Source organism: Malus domestica, chromosome 05, assembly GCF_042453785.1.
Source record: "Malus domestica chromosome 05, GDT2T_hap1".
NCBI lineage: Eukaryota > Viridiplantae > Streptophyta > Magnoliopsida > Rosales > Rosaceae > Malus > Malus domestica.
The window spans coordinates 4,024,473-4,044,075 of record NC_091665.1 but is presented as its reverse complement, the minus strand read 5'-3'; the positions used below and the strand labels follow the sequence as shown (position 1 = coordinate 4,044,075).

The following is a 19,603-nucleotide window of genomic DNA, read 5'->3' as shown; positions in this document are numbered from 1 at the left end:
ACATAAAAGAGCCCGTTTGTTTTAGTAACATATCTAACATTCGGAAGAAAGCTTGTCGACGACCTTAGCAATGGTAGTCTCTGTGGGCAATTTTCCTTATAAGCTCGACTTCACTCATATCCTTGAGAGTCCGCCCGACAAAATTTGCCAATTTGTTAAAGCATCTCTCCAAAGTTATACTTTTGTTAGGTCTTCTTTAAACCTTTCTTCATGCTTGTTGAGGGCTTCCTCAAAACTTGATAATTGCCTTCGGATATCGGGAGGATCCAGGCCATAAAAAAACTGGTAAAATTGTGTTTCCGGCTTCCATGCATTCAAGAATCTTTCAAATTTCATCCAAGCACCAAGTGGAAGCAGCATAATTTGGCAAAAAATGACAGTCATCCTCGATTCTTCGATTGCACTCAAGAGCTTTTTCGAAATGGTGATTCCTCTTTCGGGTTCATGGTCTGTCTTTGAAGACATTAAATGATTGCCAGTCCAATTTGTGGTATAAACGCTGTACGAAACCCTCGTGGTGTCTTCACCCCTAAAACTTAAAAAGACATCGTATTTCCTTGAAGCTATTGGAAGTGGGATCAGCGCAGCGCCCCACTGCAAAGGCAAACGCAAACACTGATGCAGCAGTCTCAGCCTTTTGTTTCTTACCATAAGATTTGATGCTGCAAGATAATCTGTCAAACCCAAGTAAAGAACATGAAACCAATCTGTAGCCAGCTTGAAGAACTATATGCAACGTGTAGCAGAGGAAAGATGCCAAAGTTCTTTTTAGTGCCTTAAAAAGTGGTTTCACAACAAAAAGCACTTGCTTAACGCGTCAAGTAACTGTTGAATAACATAAAAAGCAATGCCCTGATACAGGGATTTCATTTTCATATCCGCTATGACTAGTAAAGCGTTCTACGAGCCAGGGGAGGAACCCCTTTGAAACAAAACACTACAATCTACAAGATCCAGAAGTTCAATCAAAACTACAATACAATAGCTCAATGCAAAGACTTTAATCACTTGTGCTGCCTGCAGGAACAATTCTCAGTTCCTACATCAGCTGCAAGACATGGAGGCTGAACATTCTCGTCGTACCAAGTTGAGCGCTTTTCAACTAGTTCATTTAAGAAATTGTCCAACTTTTCGATACTGACACTCGGCATCACCACAACATGTGCAATATTTCCTTGGCAAGCCAACTGCCACTTACGAACAAACTCTTCATCCTTAGGCCGCTCAAACACCACTGTGCTACTTAGCTCATTCAGCATAGCACTGATTCTAGCATCACGGAGGCGGCCCTTCAAGTAGTGAGCATTTCTAAGACACTTCTGAACTTCTTTTTGGAACCCTGTGTAACCCTTTTTGTTAAGCGTGTACCATAAGAAAATAGGAGCATGACCGTTTCGGCTTCCCATGATTGTCGCATCCCTCGAAGCTAGGTATTCTACATTCCTTGAAAGGGCATTAATGTGCTCCAGCCTAGTTATCTGAACACCACAAGGCATTGGACATCCCACCAACTTGTGACCAGAAACGCTGACACTTCCAATGGGCTTCTTGAACGAAACTTTTGGTGCCTGCTCATCACCAAGCATATGAGAAACGGGAAGCATTGATCCAGAACAGAAAATATGCGCATATCATAATGAGGAAGCAAAAGAAAATATTACTACAGCTATATCAGACTAGCTTTTTGAATACAAGCGGACTCTAATCTCATCATACACTAACCGAGTTGGAAACAAACTTATAAAAACAATCATCTTCGAAGTCATAAGACGATTCAGTAAAAGTAGACTGCAAACATTAATTAATCCTATCCAATCAAAGATATCAGTGTCAATCAACTAGCCAAACCATGAAAAAGGATTATAAACTGTCAAGATCAACTATTAGAGCCAAATCAAGGCTCTCATTCCCAATTGCTGAGAGCAGATCAATCGGATGAGCAGGCTTTCACGAGCATAAATTATTAGCAACCAAAACATCCCCAACAAAAATTGCAATGTACGAAACACCAAACAGTTTGGAACCAAAGGAATTAATGGGAATAAGGCATAAGAGACATGTTCCTATCTACAACAACAACAACAAGAGTTGAAATGAGATGACATACAAGTTTGACAAAGGGCATCATAAGTCCAAATAATGCTCCATCGCAATGGATGTAGAAACGATCTTGCTTGAAGCCACATTCTTCAAGGGTCTTTATGACAAGATCCAAGTCGTCAACAGCTCCTTTGACAGTTGTTCCTGCACATCAAGCAACCCAATAAATCAACCAACAAACAAACCAGAGTCACAAATGTGCGCGCATATATACGGTTGAGTTCAATTTGTGTCAATGTGTGTCTCAACTCTTACACATACCTATATTAACGTTGATGATGGCCGGTTTATCCTGGTGAGCAAGAAGTTTAGTTTTAAAATCCGCACAATCAATCTCACCAGAGATCAGACAATCAATCTTTTCGCATTCCATTCTATACATTCTGGCCGCTTTAAATATTGAATAATGCGATTCTCGAGAGGCATACAGAATTCCAACTGGAAATACTTCTCTCCTGCAAGAATTCAATTGCATTGTACATCACATCCAACTGCTTTAGCCTTGTCATTAGATTAGTGTGCAAATAAATTAAGAGCAGATTCACACAAACAATTAATTAAACACTTAACATACCCAACTAAGACTCCATGAAGATTGCCTTCCGTGCCGCAATTGGTGATATACCCCCAATACTCATTCTTCTCAATCTCCCACAACCGAGCAAACCAATCGAGAACACCGACCTCGAACTGCCTCGAATGCACACCATAGTTGCTCTCGATAAACGGATCACCCAAATTGTTGATGGAGAAATGCTGAAGCTGCGCCAGAGCACCATAGTCGAAGTCCAAATTGTACGGATAACCTGCATTTCCAATCCCAACCAAAACCCACCATTCAGATTCAAGACTTTCGCTTTCATTTAAAAATTTAATCGAAAAATCGCACAAACGAAGCTTACCGAGATGGTGCTTGGTCCTCTCGACGAGGGTTTTGCGGTAGCGAGCGAGGACGCTGGCCATGTAGGCGTCCTTATCGCCCGTGAACTCGTCGTTGGGTTCAGGCTCCGTCACGGCGAGGCAAGTGGTGTGCACGTTCCGGCCGAGCACCATCTGTTTCTCCCGGGTGCCTTTGTGGTCCTCAGCCAATTTTCCAATGAGATCGCAGTCGGCGGTGCTGGTTAAGACCGGAGGCAGAGGCTCCGTAACCACAGCCGTCGGATCGAAATCCTTGGATAACATCTCCACCGCCACAACTCCATTTTCGTGATCCATGCAACCTCTAATTCTGAAAGATTGAACGGTCGAGAGTTGGAGGAGCCGAAACACCAGAAGAGGGGGAGGAGAGTTTGGAAAGAGGGAGGGAGGGAAGAGCGTCGGTTTCTGTTTAGTATTTATAGCCGTTATTGGCGGTTGTGCTTTGTAATAAATATCGAGGAATTTTAGAGAATCTGTTGTATAATATTTTGCCACGTATGAAATAATCAGTCTACGTACTCTTTAAAGTAATTGGCACACGCGTCCTAGTTTTCTAATTAGCAAAAACAAGAGGGACTTGGATCCTCTCCTGAGGCCAAGGAAAGGATGCTCCTGACCAAAGAACTTGAACCGTTAGATAAAAATTTAACGGTTACAAATAGAGAATCATTTTAAAGTTATAATAATTATAACCGTTGAATTTTCATACAACTACTACAAACATAGGGTTCCTTTAAAGTTATAATAATTATAGCAGTTGGATTTTCATCCAACGACTCAAATCCTTTTGTCAGGAGGATCCTCTCCTTGGGCTCAGGAGAGGATCTAAGTCCCTCTTATATTTGCTAATTAGAAAACTAGGACGCGTGTGCCAATTAGTTTATTAAAAAATTGTAGCAACAATAACTCAATTCTAATCCAATTTGAGCAATATTCTCTTAACTAAAAATTCATTCCTTAACTTATCAAAACATGCAGTTATAGTTTTTTTCATCAACTCCGTCAAAATGATTTAGGTTGGAATAACTATTGCTATAATTGGGTTAAAGTAGAGGAAAAATTTCTCCAATTAGGTTAAAATTAAGGAACTATAGCTATAATTTTTTTTTTCATTTGGTTTTCTATATTTGTCCCTTGATTCTATTGCATATGCCTAACACGTAACTTATTTTTATGGAAATTCTAACAGAATTTACGAAAATGACCATAGCTGCAAGTTTGGATGAATTAATTGACCAATGATCATAGATTTTTAGATAAAGGATCATTGCTCTAATTAAGTTAAAGTTGAAGGATTATTGCTACCATTTTTTTTATAGTTTTTTTATTGTTTTTACATTTTGTTTATTTATTTATTTAAGATATTATTGTTTTTTATTAAAATATATTTGCAAAAGCGTAGGTATTTTTTTTTTAGATTTTTTATTTGTTTGAAATTTTAATGAAAAAAATAATTAAGTATTATAAAAGTTTCATCTTTTCTAGAGCAAAAAAAAAAAACATCTTTTTTGCTTTTATCTTTATAATTAGAAAACTTAGCATCTATATATAATACGTTGCACACATTTTTTCCAAAATACATTACACACATTGAAGCGTGTAGAACATGTCGTCGGAAGTTGGTCCGAAGTTTTAGATGTGATGATGGTACGGTGAAATTTCACGTGATAGTATGTCGTGGGCTTTATATATACGCAAGATTTAAACGTTAAAAATTTTTTTTATACAAAATTTAATATTTAAACTTTTGGACCATTTATTGAAGAATTTTTAGTGTTCGTGTCACGTTACGCCACATATATTATACAATTAGTGAATTTTTCTTAAGGGTCTCTCAAATTGTGTAATTACATGTGAGGTATTACCCCGTGTTCTCACTGAAAAATCACTCCAACTAGTGTTACATTCAACAAAAAAAAAATGGTTATAATATAGGGAATTGTTAGTGGCACTCTAAATTTTCTATATCTAGAAAGAAAAGTACACTTGTGGGAAGTGAAGAATGAGATTTTTGAAGTACTAATACCAGTTATATATATATATATATATATAAGTGTTATTGGTACTCCAAAAATCTCATTCTATACTCCCTACAAGTGCATTTTTTTTCTTCCAAATATTGAAAGTTTGGAGTGTAAAAATAAGATTTTTGGAGTGACAATAACAATTCTCTCTCTCTCTCTCTCTCTCTCTCTCTCTCTCTCTCTCTCTCTCTATATATATATATATATATATATATATATATATATATATATATATATATATACATTAGCCTCTCTGCACGCACTAACGTGCGTGCGAGAGGCATTTTTGCATCACGGGCGCTACGCGCCCCTCAATGTGTATTGTGTTAGTTTTTTTCATTGTAATTGTCAATGTATATGGTTTAGAAAGTATGATATGGCTGCACATAACAGGAAGCAATAAATTTGAAGTTGTTAACGTGGATACTCTCTCACACACAGTAGTGCCTATTACAGTATCCTCACGCGCGTGCGAAATACACTTTTTTCATCACAACGCGCTACGCACGACTTACACATTTTAGATGTATTTATATGCAAGGATTGGTTCAATGTATAGAAACATAAAATAAAGACGATTATCATCTCTAATAATACAGTTAGTAATTTAAAGTATTTATCTAGAATTTGTAAAAAAAAAAAAAAAAGTAATAAATAACATAGAAGATCCTTATAACTTAGTTGCAACTAAAAGCTAAGTAAAAAGTATAAAAACAATCCAAGAACTTCAATTGGCCTTGATACACTTGACGGTTCTTCATATCATGAACTCATATCGCTGTCCTGTTGAAAATTTAATGCGTTCGGTTAGAATCAAATATTAGCATTATTTGTAATTGAATTGCACTAAAATTTGAAAACGGGAATTAAACATTAAAAGAAAGAATATAACCTTATGTTGAATCTGAGGGAAGCAAAATATCTTTGTACACAACATTCTTTGTGAAGACTCCTTCATGACCGTGCAATTCTCCTTTCTTTACCGAGACTTTTGTTGTAGACGCTGATACTCCTCTTGATAAAGCCATGTACAATTGTCCATGACTGAATACGTGATCTGGTAGATAAATACCCACATTTGGTATTGTCTGCCCTTGTGATTTATTTATGGTTAGTGCAAAACTCAATTTCACTGGAAACTGTTTTCTCATCATTTCAAATGGGAGTCATGCGCTTTCTGTGGTCTTTAAAGATATTCTTTGGGCATGACCTTCCTTTTCTATTCTACTTACTGTGGAAAAAAAAACTCCACCTGAAGCTTCCATGACATAATCTAACAAAAAGAAGAAAAATTTGCATCCAAAATGAAACTAAAAATGAAAGAGAAGGAGATACCTACCACTGGAGATACTTTTATTTGGAAACACTGTTTGGAAAGCAAAAGCAAGTACATGCTTAATATTGAACACGATGGCGTTGAAATCATTCAAATACGAAAAATGTAAAGTCTTAGCTCATGTGAAGCCTACCAAAACGTCAATTTTATGTTTCATCCGTCAAAAATAATATTTTCTCATCAACTTGTTTGTACTTTTATTAATTAGAGTTTTGTTCTAAAGTAGGCATAAAAAGGTGATGCCTTTGACGGCATTCAAAGTAAATATTAAACACAGTAATGAAATGAGGGAAATACCTTAGTAATGTAGTAATTCTGTTTGTATTTCTGTTTCCTAATTCACTGCACCAAAGCCTATTTAACCAAAAAGAAATGAGGAGAACGTAGACAGGGAATTGATATTAGTAATGCAAACCACTAAATGAAACGCATATGTACCCACTACTGATTAATAGTCCAATTGTCCAAGTCTGTAAACCCTATTTAAGATTGCCAAAAAAAATGAATTATGGTAAGTATACATATATGCACGTCCAAGTTTGTAATCCTTATTTAAGCTTGACAGGACCAAAACGAATGAAGTTGAGAATAAAAGATTAAGATTGAGAGTTGAAAAGTTGTACCGAGGAAGACTCTTTTTCAACCTGACATGATGCGGTTATAACAATATTATGCCAGTAGAATGCAAACAGCAAGAGAAGGATTCACCATAAAAACACAAAACCCAAAAAGATTCACCATAAACTAGACCTAGGCTCTTGATACTACTTGAAGGAAAAATTTTGTCCTAACTAAGAACATGTGAGAATATTTGAACACATATGTAAACTATTAACATATTAAAGTAGGCATGCATTCAAAACAATTTTAAAACCCATGACTTTCAAAGCCTAGTGAATGGTGAACCACAAGACTCTTTAACAACATTAAAGAGAAGGAAGGATTTAGAGATTCATTACCCTTGAAGCTCATCCTTGTTTACACAAGGGATTCACCCAAGTGGAGGGCCTTCAAGTCACCTCCTAGCTCCTTGGATCCTCCTTGTGATTTTCTACCTTTTGATGCTCCTTTGCTCCTTGAGGATGTGAGGAAAGGATCTCCAAAAACACCAAAGATTTGGTGTCTCTAAGTCTCCACACCAAGGATGAGGTGTGAAGATGAAATGGATGACTTAGAGAAGAAAAGATTGCTAGCTATATCTTCTCTAAGTGACCGGCCTCCTTTAGAGAAAAAGAGAGAAAGTGCTTCTCATCTTTGTCTCAAGAAAACCCTAATGAGGTAAAAGCTATAAAGATACTTTTATATCTCTTTTCTTAGGTGAGTGGCAAACTTGCAATTAAGCAAAACTTCCCACTACCCTTGCTATGGCCGGCCATCTTAAGTGATTGGGCTATTTGCCCATATTTGTTTTAGTTGTCATACAACTTAAACATAACGGGCCTAGTGGACCAAACCCTTTTGGACCCCGAAGCCCAAAACTAACTTAAAAGCCCAATACGAACCTTTCGTAAAATTAATTAACTAATTAATTAATCTTGACCATTCTCAATTAAACCATTTAATTCCTTATCCGTCTCATTTTTATTTCTTCACTTTCATCCTTACTCGGTGTACGATCCATTAGGTTCCAATTAGCAAGGCAGTGGGTGATTGTTACTCTTAACGATCGATTGTGAATTGAAATAACATTTCAATTCTCCCTTTGTTGAAGATTAGTGTTTGCTAATCTTCAGGGCTTCCACAAACCATGAGTGACACCTAGCAGTATGTTATGGCTACCCAAGCTAAGTAGAAGTGGTTGGAGAACCTATCCAGTTACAATTACAATGCAATACGGTCATTCTCTAATACAATACTCTTAATCACTTTGTTTGAGTGATAGTTTGTTTCATGTCTACTATCCAATGTGATACTTCTTTATATGATTCAATTGAATATGATTTGGAACATACTTCCTAAGTCATATTCGTATGCTTTGGCCAAAGACTCCCGAATCATATCTTAGAGTATTCTCCTTCCACCATGGAAGGTTAGAGATCCCTTGTTGTGCATTCATATGCCTACATGATGAGATAGCTTGACCCTAACAATGCCAAGGACACTCTCGATGGAATGCATTTGACATGATCAAAGATCAAGGAGCTAACCATTAGACATCTATGATGTCTCAGGTTAAAAGACTACTTTGCATATTGCAACTAACGAGTTCTTACATGACATGTATGTTCGAACTCTCTTTTGATCGTTGTTCAGTGTACTCGATTACTCTTTCGAGCACCTATGTGTTTGTCTTAGTATCCAACACTAAATGACTTGAGACTAGTCATACTCACACTTGAGTTGACATAACACATACTAACCTCAGCGGATTGTCAATGCCCAATTGGCAATCCTATGGCTAGGAACGTTTTAAGAATGAACATAAGAGAAAGGTCTCGTTAATCTAACTTACTTAAATCACTTATCTCGTAGATCAAATACATTCCTTGGATTCCCTTATTGCTTAAACACATGATACAATAAATAGTGATTAACAATAAGATTTGCCCTTTATTAAACATATAATAGTTTAATACAATAAGTATTCCAAAAGCTATTACATCAAATGAGTGGCTTTGTGGGCATACTTCCAACAATCTCCCACTTGCACTTAAAGCCACCTTCCCATGTATCTAATACCCATCTTTTCCATATGGCGGTCAAGTTGGATTTGAGACATTGGCTTTGTCAGTGGATCTACTATGTTATCGGCTGAGGCAACCTTGAAGATGTTGACTTTCCCTTCGGCAGCATATCTTCTAATGATATTAAAGCGCCTGTCAAAATGCTTATTCTTTTGATGAGCCCTGGGTTCCTTGGCTTGAGCTATCACCCCACTATTATCACAGTACAAAGTTACTGGTGATGTAATGGTTGGAACCACTCCAAGTTCAGTAATGAACTTCTTCATCCAGAACGCTTCTTTGCCGACTTCAGCTACAATGACATATTCTGCCTCCGTCGTGGAATCAGCAATTAGATCTTGTTTCTTGCTTTTCCAGCTAACAGCCCCACAATTTAGAGTGAATACATATCCAGAGTTGGAACTTCTATCATCGACATCAGATTGGAAATCTGCGTCTGTATAGGCTTCCACTCGCAACTCTGTTGCTCCTCCATAAACGAGGAACATGTCCTTAGTTCTTCTTAAGTACATAAGGACCGTTTTGACAGCTGCCCAGTGTTCTGATCCTGGGTTAGATTGATATCGACTAGTAATGCTCACAGCATATGCAATATCAGGCCTTGTGCATAACATGGCATACATGAGACTTCCTATGGCGGAAGCATAAGGAATAGCACTCATTTGCCATATCTCTTCAGGAGTCTTAGGTCCCATGGACTTAGAAAGGTGAATTCCATGTCTCATAGGAAGAAGACCTTTCTTAGATTGTTCCATCTGGAACCTACTTAGCACCTTATCTATGTACATAGATTGGGATAATCCAATTAATTTTCTGGATCTATCACGATAGAGCTTTATCCCAAGTACATAAGATGCATCTCCTAAATCTTTCATGTGGAAGGTTTTGGATAACCACACTTTTACAGAAGAAAGTACTACAATGTCATTCCCGAATAGTAATATGTCATCTACATATAACACTAGGAATACAACTGCATCCCCAACGACCTTTTGATAAACACAATTGTCGTCTTCGTTTTGAGAAAAACCAAACGATTTGATTTCAGTATCAAAACGAATGTTCTAGCTTCTAGAGGCTTGCTTAAGTCCATAAATGGACCTCTGAAGCTTGCATACCTTAGTCCTTTCAGACTTGGACACGAAACCTTTGGGTTGAGTCATATAGAGCTCTTCCTCTAGGTAGCCGTTCAGAAAGGCCATCTTCACGTCCATTTGCCATATCTCATAATCATGGTACGCAGCTATAGCAAGCAAAATCTGAATGGACTTAATCATGGCTATAGGAGAGAAGGTTTCTTCATAGTCAATCCCTTCTCGTTGCCTATAACCTTTGGCTACTAGTCTAGCCTTATAAGTCTCCACGTTCCCATCAGCGCCTAGCTTCCTCTTGAAGACCCATTTGTTTCCAACAGGTATTATACCTTCTGGAGGGTCTACAAGAGTCCAGACCTGATTTTGATACTTGGAATCCATCTCAGATTTCATGGCCTCTTGCCATCTTTTTTAGTCAATGTCGGACATTGCTTCGGTGTAGTCCCTAGGGTCCTCTTTTGTGTCATTGTCACCTGGAAGGTGTAATTCCCCAAAGTCATTATCTAAGCCATACCTCTTAGGTGGCTTGCTAACCTTTTCAGATCTACGTGGAGCTAGGGGTTCAGGAACAGGGTTGTCAACTTGTCGAGTGCTTGTTTGTGGTTCATCATTAATCTCATTAATTTCCATCGTTTTACTTATAGTTCTTTTGAGAACAAATTCGTCCTCTAGAAACTTAGCAATTCTGGCAACAAAGAATTTTGGTCGTTAGGATGGTAGAACTCATATCCCATAGTTTCTCTAGGATATCCCACAAAATAGCACCTAATTGATCTCGCTTCAAGCTTAGTAGCTTCAAGCTTCTTGACATATGCTTCACAACCCCGAATCTTAATGTGATTAAGACTTGGCTTTCTTCCATGCCATATCTCATATGACGTATGTGAAACTGACTTGGAAGGTACTCTATTAAGCAAGTAAACTGTTGTATATAGAGCGTATCCCCAAAATGTTACTGGTAGATCGACGAAACTCATCATACAACGAACCATGTTCATCAAGGTTTGATTTCTCCTTTCAGAAACTCCATTAAGTTGTGGAGTTCCCGGTGGAGTCCACTGTGATATTATTTCACACTCTTTGAGATAATCTAGGAACTCGCTACTTAGATATTGTCCCCCTCGATCTAATCTTAGGATCTTTATCTATTTCCTAGTCTGCTTCTCAACTTTATTCTTGAATTCTTTGAACCTTTCAAAGGATTCTGACTTGTACTTCATAAGATACACATAGCCAAACTGAGAGTGATCATCGGTGAATGTGATATAGTAGGAGAAGCCTCCTCTCGACGTAGTAGACATAGGTCCACATACGTCAGTGTGGATTAACCATAGAATTTCAGTGGCACGCTCTCCTTTCCCAGGGAATGGAGATTTGGTCATCATCCCTTTTAAGCAACATTCACAAGTACCTATTTGGTCATTACCTATATCCGTCTTTCGACATCTTGCGAATCTTATCAAGGTTCACATGTCCAAGTTTAAGATGCCACATCTTTTCTTGGTTAACTTCTTCTCTAGCCCTTTTGGGTTTTAAGGTATTCCCGCTTTTAATATAGTGCATCCCACTACTTGTCTCTAGGTGAAAAAGTCCCTCTATCATATTACCATGAGAGATAATACGACCGTTCAAGTATAAAGTGCAACTCATTTTGTCAAACAATATTGAGTGCCCATCTCATAAAAGCTTAGAGATAGAAATCAAATTCTTTATACATGAAGGAAAATATAAACAATTTTTAAGTTCCAGGACTTCCCCAGAGAGTAGTTTAAGCATGTAGGTGCCTATTTCTTTTGCAGAGATCTTAGTGCCGTTCTCAACTCGCACAATCATCTCCCCATTGCGCAGTGTCCTGCTCCCTGTTAGTCCCTGCAACGAATTGCAGATATGTTGACTAGCACCTGAATCAAATATCCAGGAATTGGAGCTCACTGTAAAAGCATTCTCTATGATAGAAATAGTCCCTTCTAAAGTTCATGTCATAAGGCTCGCAATGCCCACCCTGTATTTCTTCTTCCAACGTTCATCATTTCCACAATGAAAGCATGTTCCTTTGGATTTTATTGCCTTCTTCTTATGTAACCTTTTCCTTGTGATTGCATTCTCACTCCCACGGTCCTTTTTGAAACCTTGTTCAAACTTACAGCACATGTCAATCATCTCGGTAAAAGTATGATCGAATCTATTCACTTTATAGTTTACAATAAACTTAGTGAAATCATCCGAGAGAGATGCAAGGAAAAAGTCTTAGGCCATTTTCCCATCGATAGAAGTTCCTAAACTCTCAAGATTTTGAAAGATCCTTTCCATCTTTTGTCCATGTTTATGAACCGATGTCCCCTTTGCCATTTTGGCATTCAATAGACTACAAACATTTGAGAATCGTATATTACTAGTCTCAATGTCATGCATCTTATGCAAACTTTCAACCATGGCACAAGAAGTGTCCATGTGCTTATGTAGCTTCATAAGCTCCTCACTAAGTGAAGTGAGGATTAAGCATTTGGCTTGTAAGTCATCCTCATAGTGTCTATCATAATTTTGACACTCCTCCTTTGAAGCTAGTTTCGTAGGAGGTACATGAGGAGGGAATTGCTTAAGCACATACAATATGTCTTTCACCTTTGAGACATTCTCAATGTGGCGATACCAAGCAAGGAAACGTTGGCCCCTAAGGCCCCTTTTGTCAAGTATAATGGTGGGTGTAATTTTAGGCATGTCGTTAACTACATAACATAACAGAAATCGTATTATATTGTTGATTTTAAAACTACTTGATTGGGTCTTAAATCAAATAGTACCACCCACTATTTTTGGCAAATTCCACATCCCTAAATGGAATTCGAGAGTTATGTTGAACTCTTAGCGAGGTATGAGAAGCTCACCATTACCAAGCCCGCTTCACGATGATACGATGTTGGTTAGCAAAAATAATGATGAGAGAATAACGCTTTAATCATTTACAACTCTTGTAATCACCCATCTAATTTGGCCTCTAGAGAATGATGCCTCACAATGATATGATGTTGGCACCATTGCACTTAGTTAGGTTATTCCCACCATGCTAGTTCGTGTAGGGGTTCAAGAATAGCCTCACAATGATATGATGTCGGCCGTCCTCGTTGCCTACCTCACCACATCATGTATGTACATATGGACTCCTCCTGAATGTAAGCACATACTTTGAACTTCCCCATGATAGGGTGAAGCCGGTGTAGGAGTCACAAACGATTGGAGCCCACCATGGTGGAAGGCCTATGAAGAGATGTTCAAAGCATCTCTCGCTTATCAACTTAATATTCGTTTTGTTGAGGGAGTAGTGTTGGGCTACATCAATTTTATTTTAATCTTATTAAAAGAACTTGGGCCTATCACAACCATTGGTCCAAGTTAGTAGTATATAATACTCCCACTATTTCGATGAAACAAGCGAGACTATATGAAACTACTAATGAATGCATTGCATCCTCTTATGGACTATATAGTCATATTAGGTCTTAGGATGATTATGAACCGTTTGATTTGATCCAACACGAGCCTTGTGTTGGACCTTGGGTCTAAGGTAGGTAGTTGTTGATTTTAGTTAGGCGTTTAATCTAATTAAACCATTATTTCCTATTGGGCGTTGGACCCAACTATTCCAATTTGCATACAAATAAACAAATAGGAATACTTGAAATAAAGAGAAGGGCTTATGCCCTTTTACAACACATTAGATGGACTTATGTCCATTTACAACAAATTTGAACTAATCAAATTACATTCAAATCTAAACTACTTAACCCAAGCATTCATAATGTAAAGCGGCCAATCACATAGCTCAATTATCGAGGCCTTTGGTTCATAATCACCATTTTCTTAATCAATCAAATTAACTAAGAAAGCAACTTAAACAATTGGTTTTCGGATTCATAGAATTGATTTAAATGGAACTAAATGAAATGAAAATCCAATTCTCATTCAAGAGACAAAACCATTTTGTTCTCATCATCTTTTGGGCCGAAAAACAATGACCACAACTATTGGGCCATAAATTTAAAACATAAACTTTTGGGGTCACTTTGTAAAAACACAAGAGTCCACAACTTCATGTAATTACAACTAGAACCCAAAAATTTCAACAATAATAAAAACTTCATTAAAGGAGCAAAAAAAATTGTCCTTTAGCGTTTTTGGGCCTTAACGTAAAAACGCAAACTTTTGGGTCAAAGTGCAAATACACAAAAGTATCAAAACTTTATGTAATTGCATGAAAGCCCCAAAAGTACCCCCACTAAGGGGTGGCCGGTTTTGGTAGTGAAAAAAAGAGGGGGGAAAAGGTTTTTGGTGAAAAATTCAAAACTTGAAAGTGTTTTGTGCAAGTGGATAGGTAGGTGAGGAAAAGTTGATTGGGATGGGTTGTAAGAAAAATGTTTTGTCAAACAATAAAAGCATAAATCATCAATCACCAATCATCCATCATCTATCAATAATAAACCAAAACTTTATTCAAAGCAACAAACATATTGAATCAAAACACCAAAACTTTTTGTTCTTGGTAAGAACATCAAGAACATTGCAGAACACACATGAAAACTCATAAGAGCTCCATGAATGTTTTCACTCAATAAAACTCAAATTTTCACTACACAAAAGAGGGTTAACATCCTAGGGTACTTAGGGGTTCCAAAAGTCACTTTAAAACTCTTTTAACAAGACAAACATGAACCCAAAAATCCACCCTTTGGATTTGGCTGAATCTCCCCACATACATGGCACCAAATTCTAGTTCCAATATTCATGTTTATATGAACTACATCTACAACATTTGAGATGCTAAATTTTCAAGCAAAATTTATATTCAAAAGCAAGAACAAAGCTTGTAACATTTACAATATTTAAATCACAAACCATGAAAAACACAAAACCCAAAAGGATTCACCATAAACTAGACCTAGGCTCTTGATACCACTTGAAGGAAAAATTTTGTCCTAGCTAAGAACATGTGAGAATATTTGAACACATATGCAAACTATTAACATATTAAAGTAGACATGCATTCAAAACAATTCTAAAACCCATGACTTTCAAAGCCTAGTGAATGGTGAACCACAAGACTCTTTAACAACATTAAAGAGATGGAAGGATTTAGAGATTCATTACCCTTGAAGCTCATCCTTGTTTACACAAGGGATTCTCCCAAGTGGAGGGCCTTCAAGTCACCTCCTAGCTCCTTGGATCCTCCTTGTGATTTTCTACCTTTTGATGCTCCTTTGCTCCTTGAGGATGTGCGGAAAGGATCTCCAAAAAACACAAAAGATTTGGTGTCTCTAAGTCTCCACACCAAGGATAAGGTGTGAAGATGAAATGGATGACTTAGAGAAGAAAATATTGCTAGCTATATCTTCTCTAAGTGGACGGCCACCTTTAGAGAAAAAGAGAGAAAGTGCTTCTCATATTTGTCTCAAGAAAACCCTAATGAGGTAAAAGCTATAAAGATGCTTTTATATCTCTTTTCTTAGGTGAGTGGCAAACTTGCAATTAAGCAAAACTTCCCACTACCCTTGCTATAGCCGGCCATCTTAAGTGATTGGGCTATTTGCCCATATTTGTTTTAGTTGTCATACAACTTAAACATAATAGGTCTAGTGGACCAAACCCTTTTGGACCCCGAAGCCCAAAACTAACTTAAAAGCCCAATACGAACCTTTCGTAAAATTAATTAACTAATTAATTAATCTTGACCATTCTCAATTAAACCATTTAATTGCTTATCCATCTCATTTTTATTTCTTCACTTTCATCCTTACTCGGTGTACGATTCATTAGGTTCCAATTAGCGAGGCAGTGGGCGATTGTTACTATTAACGATTGATTGTGAATTGAAATAACATTTCAATTCTCCCTTTGTTGAAGATTAGTGTTTGCTAATCTTCAGGGCTTCCACAAACCATGAGTGACACCTAGCAGTATGTTATGGCTACCCAAGCTAAGTAGAAGTGGTTGGAGAACCTATCCAGTTACAATTACAATGCAATACGGTCCTTCTCTAATACAATACTCTTAATCACATTGTTTGAGTGATAGTTTGTTTCATGTCTACTATCCAATATGATACTTCATTATATGATTCAATTGAATATGATTTGGAACATATTTCCTAAGTCATATTCGTATGCTTTGGCCAAAGACTCCCGAATCATATCTTAGAGTATTCTCCTTCCACCATGGAAGGTTAGAGATCCCTTGTTGTGCATTCATATGCCTACATGACTAGATAGCTTGACCCCAACAATGCCGTGGACACTCTCGATGGAATGTCTTTGACATGATCAAAGATCAATGACCTTTAAATGACTACTTTGCATATTGCAACTAACGAGTTCTTACATGACATGTATGTTCGAACTCTCTTTCGATCATTGTTCAGTGTACTCGATTACTCTTTCGAGCACCTATGTGTTTGTCTTAGTGTCCAACACTAAATGACTTGAGACTAGTCATACTCACGCTTGAGTTGACATAACACATACTAACCTTAGCGGATTGTCAATGCCCAATTGGTAATCCTATGGCTAGGAACGTTTTAGGAATGAACATAAGAGAAATGTCTCGTTAATCTAACTTACTTAAATCACTTATCTCTTAGATCAAATACATTCATTGGATTCCCTTATTGCTTAAACACATGATACAATAAATAATGATTAACAATGAGCTTTGCCCTTATTAAACATATAATATATTAATACAATAAGTATTCCAAAAGCTATTACATTAAATGAGTGGCTTTGTGGGCATACTTCCAACAGGCCCATGATAGGCTATGAGGCCGTCTTGGTAGCAAAAAGCGAGCCCCGTGCTGGGCTCAGGGTAGTAGTCTGGCGCTGCAGTTCTGGGCTAGGTGCAAGCGGTTTCTCGGGGGCATAAGGACAAGGTGGAGTCGCGGCTCATGCTGTAGGCTGAGCCACCATTGTTGTCCCACTTGGCAGCTATCTTCTAGTGTTCAGCATGTTGCATTGCCTTTCAGTGAACATAGGCAAAGGTTTGTTCAACGGAAAGGAAGGGCTTAGTTAGTAGAATATCACTATGAATTTTATTAAACATCTCATCCAATCCATTAAGTAAAGTATACACATGATTCGTTTGAACAATTTTATTATAAATTTCAATATCAGTACCACACTTCATCAAATTGGATAGATAATAATCAATCTCTTGCCACAAAGATTGAAGATCACTATAGTATGTCTCCACCGTCTGTTTTGCCTCATACATGAGGCCTTGTAGGTAAGATCGTAAACTTGAGATATACCGAAACCGTCATAATATGTGCGAGCAACTACGTCCCACACTTCTTTCACCATTGGTAGTCGAAGAACATACCCAATTAAATTGGGTTCCATAGAATTGATGAGCCAACCTTTCACGATGGCATTCTCTGTATGCCATTTGGTGAAGGCTGGATCGTCGGTAGAGGGTTGGGGATTACTCCCAAACAAGTAGCCCAACTTGACTTTGCCAACAACAAACATCTCAACAATTTGAGACCAAACTCCATAATTGGCATCATTGAGTTTGATGCCAATCGAAGCCATAGAAGAATCATGATGAACAATTTGTGGTAAATATGGAGTAAGTTTCATGGGAGGGTCGGTTAGGGTTGTAGTGTTTAAGATAAGGGCAATATCGGTTAGGATGGGGTTGTTGATTTTAGCATGGAGTGGTGGTAGGTTCTCCATGGGAGGGCTGTGTTTGCTTGAGGGAACGAGCAAAGCAGAAATCCTAGGATCTCTGCTCTGATACCATGCTAATTAAGACTTATCTTGGGGTTTAATTCTATGTATTATTCTTCTCTCCAATAAGGGAAATATATATTGTACAAGATTGATTTACAAGGGAAGAAACATAAAATAATATCTACCCTAATCACATCCTGATTATAAGAACACAAACGGGCAACTAACTAATTACAAAGGTTAACTCTCTCCAACAGAAGGTACACTTTACATTGGGTTTGTCACATATATAAAACTGGGATAATTGTCTATTCACCAAGGTGCTGAACTGTGTTCTTGATTGGTCTCATTCATTTCCAACTCAATGTCAGATACAGAAACGATGTAGCCATTGCTGCACTTATAAGTTGGTTGCTCCTATTTCTACATTGTCATCCGTACGTGGATCTTTTGATATCCCTAATTAATATAATGTTATTGTGTTCATTGTGTGTACATTAGCTGTGGGATCTCACTTATTTGGAGTTTGGAGAGTTAAAAGATGACAAATAAATCACATATATGATATATATATATATATATATATATATATATATATATATATATATATATATAGGGTTTAGGATATATTCAAAACTAATTAGCGATGTTAGATTTTAGGGTTATATATATTTTGTTTAAATTTCATACACCACTTTGGCAATGTGATGAAAGGGTTGTGATCAACGGTCATTATTATTGCTGTCTTCTAAGCAATAATAAACCATTAATATGTTGTGGCTTATATTTGACTGACAGGGAGAGAGAGGGTCGGCGGCACAGAGAGAATAGAGAAAGATGTGTTTGTAGGGTTTTGTAGAGGATGTGTTATTCCCTATATGCAGTGCCTTTATTTATAGTAATAAGAGAGAGAAGAAATATTCTCCTCCAAGGAATACAAGTCTTAATAGGAAAGAATAACTAGAATCAAATCTAATCTAGGATTTACACAATCACACTTAAATAAGAAGTTTATAACACTCCCCCCTTAACTGTGTAAATACTCAAGTAAATTTGGCATCATGTAGAGGTTGAGGAAGTCGACTCGTCGACACTGATTCTGGGAACACGTTATTCTCAATAAGGTAGGAACTTGCATAAGGAAGTAAGTCTCACAAAAAAACCTATGGTTATGATAAAAACCCGAGTAGGGACAAAATCCATAGTCTAAGGAAAAATGTGTGAGAAATGCAAAGTCAAATGAAACGTCTATAGGACGTCATCAAGGATATGCTCCTAATCGTAAGGAAAAAGAGTACATTAAGATCAAGCAAGTACACTTTAGGATACTCCCCCTGAGTTTGACATAATTCCAAAGAGAACTAGCAATGTTACAACTCAGAAAGTTTAGGTATACCAATTCCTTGAACAAGTTTCTGAAATGTCGCCAGTAGTGATTTGGTGAAGATGTCGGCCAAATTTTCTTGTGAACAGATTTGCATGACTTCAATCTTCTGATGCTCTTGTTGTTGATGTGAGAAGAAGAACTTCGGCCCAATGTACTTGGTGTTGTCTCCTTTGATGTAACCATTTTTTAGCTATTTGATGCATGCTATGTTGTCTTCATAGATCGTTATCGGGACATCAACGACGGAGTAAATATCACAGGAGCTTTGAATATAGCCCACAACTGCTCTCAACCAAAATCATTCTCGAGTTGCTTCGTGTAAGGAGAGAATTTCAGCATAGT

At 37.4% G+C, this 19,603-nt stretch overlaps 1 protein-coding gene across 1 annotated transcript; it reads right to left on the bottom strand.

Moving 5' to 3' along the window:
* Positions 1 to 809: 809 nt before the first annotated feature.
* LOC103402161 (serine decarboxylase-like) lies at positions 810 to 3,430 on the bottom strand. Its single transcript, XM_008340898.4, has 5 exons — positions 3,003 to 3,430; positions 2,675 to 2,906; positions 2,362 to 2,555; positions 2,108 to 2,244; positions 810 to 1,568 (listed from the first exon to the last, which is right to left on the bottom strand). The coding sequence occupies exons 1-5, from the start codon at positions 3,313 to 3,315 to the stop codon at positions 1,005 to 1,007; spliced, it is 1,440 nt and encodes a 479-aa protein (XP_008339120.1). The 5' UTR covers positions 3,316 to 3,430; the 3' UTR covers positions 810 to 1,004.
* Between the last annotated feature and the right edge of the window lie 16,173 nt (positions 3,431 to 19,603).

Coding starts and splice junctions, on each gene's coding strand:
- LOC103402161 (XM_008340898.4), bottom strand. CDS start 3,315: ATGGATCACGAAAATGGAGTTGTGGCGGTGGAGATGTTATCCAAGGAT. Junction 2,907..3,002: donor GAGGACCAAGCACCATCTCG/GTAAGCTTCGTT, acceptor TTGGAAATGCAG/GTTATCCGTACAATTTGGAC. Junction 1,569..2,107: donor TGATGCCCTTTGTCAAACTT/GTATGTCATCTC, acceptor GGTGATGAGCAG/GCACCAAAAGTTTCGTTCAA.